Raw genomic sequence first — 4775 nt, 5'->3', positions numbered from 1 at the left:
TAGAGTAGCAATAGCAATTGGAGGTCTTTAACCACTTCGATTCCATTCGCGTCTCTTGTCACACTTCCAAAATGTGTCAATTGCTGTTTTCAAACCTCTAATTAAGTTTAAAAACACTTAATCTCCATTTTAGCATTATTGTGACTAATTTAGTCACAATTAGCTTATAAGCAATTTTCAGTCTATTACAATCTCTCCTCCTTAAAGAGTTTCGTTCTCGAAACTTAAATTCATACCTCAGTTCTCCTGGTCGAATAGATGAGGGTAAGATTCACGCATAGCTGCTTCTAATTCCCAAGTAGCCTCTCGTCCCGAGTGATTACTCCATTGTACTTTCACATAGGGGATAGTGCGATTTCGCAGCTCTCGCACTTCTCGATCAAGGATGTATACTGGATATTCTTCATAAGTCATATCCTCTTGTAGATCCACAGGCTCGTATTCCATAACATGCCCTGAATGATGCACATATTTTCGGAGATTTGAAACATGAAATACATTATGTATTCCTTCAAACTTCGGCGGTAAAGCCAATCTATAAGCTACCGCTCCAACTCGCTCTAGGATCTCATAAGGTCCAATGTATCGAGGACTAAGCTTTCCTCGAACTCCAAATCTCTTTATCCCGCGCATTGGCGACACTTTCAAAAACACCTTATCGCCAACCGCAAATTCCAAGTTCTTTCGGCGCTTATTTGCATAACTCTGCTGTCGTGACTGAGCAGTCAACAATCTCTGGCGGACTAGGTGTACCTTTTCCTCCGCCTCCTGGAGTACATCAGGACCAAGAACCATTCTTTCTCCTACTTCACTCCAATGGATAGGGGATCGACACTTTCTCCCGTAGAGAGCTTCAAACGGTGCCATTGCGATGCTTCCTTGGTAGCTATTATTGTATGCAAACTCAGCCATCGCCAATGAATCATGCCAACTCCCTCTGAAGTCAAGCACACACGCCCGTAGCATGTCCTCCAATATCTGAATCGTCCTCTCAGACTGTCCATCGGTCTGAGGATGAAAAGCTGTACTAAAATCAAGACGTGTGCCCAGAGCATCCTGCAAACTCCTCCAGAAGTGAGATGTAAACCGCGGGTCTCGATCAGATACAATCGACGTCGGGACTCCGTGTAATCTCACAATCTCGTCGAGGTACACCTGTGCTAACTTGTCCCCTGACCACGTAGCATGAATCGGCAAGAAATACGCCGATTTCGTCAGTCGATCAACAATCACCCAAATAGTGTCATGTCCAGCCTGTGATCGAGGTAATCCAATAATAAAGTCCATCGCAATGTTCTCCCACTTCCAGACCGGAATAGGCAAGCTTTGTAACTTTCCCGCGGGAAATCTGCGCTCAGCTTTAACTTGCTGACAAGTCAAACACTGCGCTACAAACTGCCCAACATCCTTCTTCATTCCAGGCCACCAATAATGCACTTTAAGATCTTTGTACATCTTAGTGCCACCTGGATGTACACTATAAGGTGACTGATGAGCTTCCTGTAGTATAGCCCTCTGAATCTCCTCATCTTTAGGTACGCACAACCGGTTGCGAAACCGAAGTGCACCGTCAGATCCCACTGTAAAATCATCCCCTTGCCCGCTCTCAACTTCACACCGCACCTTTTGGAGATTCGGATCCAAAGATTGCCGCTCTTTAATCCTTTCCAATAAAGTCGGTTGAACAACTAGGGCGGCAAGAATAGCTGGTACATCTGGAGCTACTACCTCAAGATCAAACCGCCGCATTTCATTCTGCAACGACGGTTGATGCGTGATCATCATAGCCAAGTTCTCCACTGACTTCCTACTCAATGCATCCGCGACCACATTCGCCTTTCCTGGGTGGTATAGAATATTAACATCATAATCTTTCAACAATTCTAACCACCGGCGTTGTCGCATATTCAGCTCTTTCTGGGTGAATAAATACTTCAGGCTCTTGTGATCTGTATAGATTTCACAATGTTCGCCATAAAGATAATGTCTCCACAACTTCAGTGCGAAGATCACCGCCGCCAATTCCAAATCATGAATAGGATAATTCTTTTCATAGTTCTTCAACTGGCGAGACGCATAAGCAATCACTCGACCACCCTGCATAAGTACACACCCAAGTCCACTGTAGGAAGCATCACTGTAGATCACAAAACTCTCCCCCGAAATCGGCAAGGCAAGAATAGGAGTCGAAGTCAACCTTTCTTTCAACTCCTGAAAACTACGATCACATTCTTCGCTCCACACATACTTGGTTCCTTTATGTGTAAGACGCGTTAATGGAGTAGTAATCTTCGCAAACCCCTCCACGAACCGCCTATAGTACCCTGCTAATCCAAGGAAACTACGGATCTCGGGAACAGTCGTCGGGCGGGGCCAATCTTTAATTGCCTCTACTTTCTTTGGGTCAACAGCTACACCACCCTCAGAAATCACATGCCCCAAAAATGCGACCTCCCGCAGCCAAAATTCACATTTCTTCAATTTGGCATATAACTGTTTCTCCCGAAGAATTTGCATCACTGTTCTCAAGTGTTTTTCGTGCTCCTCATTACTTCGAGAAAAGATCAGGATATCATCTATAAATACCACTACACACTGATCCAATAGCGGCTTAAAGATCCTGTTCATCAGATCCATGAATGCTGCAGGGGCATTGGTCAGCCCAAACGGCATCACTGTAAACTCGTAATGACCATAACGAGTGCGGAACGCTGTTTTGTGCACATCTTCTGGTTTGATCTTCAGTTGGTGGTAACCCGATTGAAGATCAATCTTCGAATACACCCGTGATCCTTGTAATTGATCAAATAAGTCATCAATTCGCGGCAACGGATATTTATTCTTAATCGTGATCTTGTTCAGTTCACGGTAATCAACACAAAGACGAAGTGTTCCGTCTTTCTTCTTTACAAACAAAACAGGAGCTCCCCAGGGTGATACACTAGGCTTCACAAAGCCTTTATCCATCAAATCCTGCAACTGAGCTTTCAACTCTCTCAACTCAGCTGGTGCCATTCTGTACGGAGCCTTTGAAATTGGCGCCGTTCCGGGAACCAAGTCAATAACGAACTCAATTTCCCGATCCGGCGGCAATCCCGGTAACTCCGCAGGAAACACATCAGGAAACTCTCGAACCACTGGAATATCACTCAGTGCTGGAAGTTCCTTTTGAGTCTCCACTACAGTCGCCAAATAAGCCGCACATCCACTACTAATCAACTTTCTTGCTCTCGTCGACGATACAGTCAGTGCAAAGAGCGAACTCTTGCACGCCCGATAGACAACTTCTTTTTCCCCGGGTTCACGAAAAGTAATTACCTTACTTTCACAATCAATCGTGGCATAGTACTTTGCAAGCCAATCCATTCCAAGGATCACATCAAAGCCTTTCATGCGACTTAGCACTAGCAAGTCTGCTGGCATAATCCAATCACCAACCTGTACTGGACACGCCACACACACTTTGTGAACACTAAATATGTGCTCAGGGGCATATACCCACCAGGCATCAGCACTATCCGAAATCTCAATGTCATGCGTCTTAGCAAATGAACTACTAATGAATGAATGCGATGCACCTGTGTCAAATAATGCACGAGATCTAGTGCCATAAAGTAAAACGATACCTGCCACGACATCATCAACTACGGCCGGCTCCTCTGCCTGGGCTGCAAATACACGACCACTCGGTGTAGGTCGTGGTGCATCCGTCCGTGTACTCGGTGCAGGTCGGGGTGGCTCATACTGGCGCGGCACAAAAGAACGTCCAGCTGACATAGCAGGTGGTAAACCAGAACGCTGTCTGGAGGGTGACTGAACTGAAGCTGTCGACGGTGCAGATGATGCTCCCCTCGGGCAATCACGAATCATATGCCCCGGCTGCCCACACTTGTAACACTTGCCCTCTCGCTGTGAACAAGCCGACGGTCGATGATTCCCGCCACAAATCACACACCTCGGGGGTCCCTGATACCTCGACTGAGAACGTGGATACCGAGGGGGCCGTTTAGAGCTCGACTGTCCCCCGGCACCACTAGTAGTCCTTTTCTTTCCTTTTTCTCTTTCTCGATCTCTTTCAAACGATTCGCGTTCATCACGCGCAATCGCATTTCCGCGCTCAATCCAAAGAGCTCGATCTAGGACCTCCTCAAAAGTTTTTAATTTCAGAGCATTGACTGTCCTGAATATGTCAGGTCGCAACCCTCGCTCGAAGTACTCCGCCCGATCTCGATCCGTATGAACCATACCAGGCACACAATTCACCAAATGAGTAAATTCCCGTTCGTACTCTCGTACCGAACGGTTTCCCTGTCTCAACTTGCGGAAGTCTTCTTTCATTTTCCTTTTATCGCTGTCGGGAAAGTACTCCATAAACAACATCTCTTGAAACTCCTCCCAAGTAAGCGGTGGTAGGTGTGATGCCCGCTTCTTCTTGGTCTTTTGCCACCAAATCTGAGCATCCTTCTCAAAACAGTGCGCTGCCAACGGAACCTTGTCCCTTTCCAGAGTGTAAATGTCCTCGAATAATGCCTCCATCGCTGTAAACCACGTCTCCAATACCCACGGATCTGCTTCTTTCCCGTCAAACATAGGCGGATTAAACCGCATAAATGCCTCGAGTACCTTTACAAATCGCATGCGCTCGGCCTCTGTCGCAGTCAAGTCAGAATCAGAGGGCCCAGAAACCACTGGATGAACAGTCGACGGAACAGGAGGCACGATCGTCGGCGCCTCAGATACGGGTACATCCTGACTCCCCGGTGCTGCTGTCGTCG

At 46.7% G+C, this 4775-nt stretch overlaps 1 protein-coding gene across 1 annotated transcript; it reads right to left on the bottom strand.

Annotated features, from left to right (window-relative positions):
- Nucleotides 1-237: 237 nt before the first annotated feature.
- Nucleotides 238-4638, bottom strand: LOC109705381. Its single transcript, XM_020226113.1, has 6 exons — nt 3104-4638; nt 2694-2941; nt 2114-2642; nt 1889-1949; nt 1477-1836; nt 238-1407 (listed from the first exon to the last, which is right to left on the bottom strand). The coding sequence occupies exons 1-6, from the start codon at nt 4636-4638 to the stop codon at nt 238-240; spliced, it is 3903 nt and encodes a 1300-aa protein (XP_020081702.1).
- Nucleotides 4639-4775: the final 137 nt, after the last annotated feature.

The sequence above is a fragment of the Ananas comosus genome, unplaced genomic scaffold, assembly GCF_001540865.1.
Source record: "Ananas comosus cultivar F153 unplaced genomic scaffold, ASM154086v1, whole genome shotgun sequence".
Lineage (NCBI taxonomy): Eukaryota > Viridiplantae > Streptophyta > Magnoliopsida > Poales > Bromeliaceae > Ananas > Ananas comosus.
Note: the sequence above shows the minus strand (reverse complement) of the source record. Positions and strands in the feature narration are given on the sequence as shown.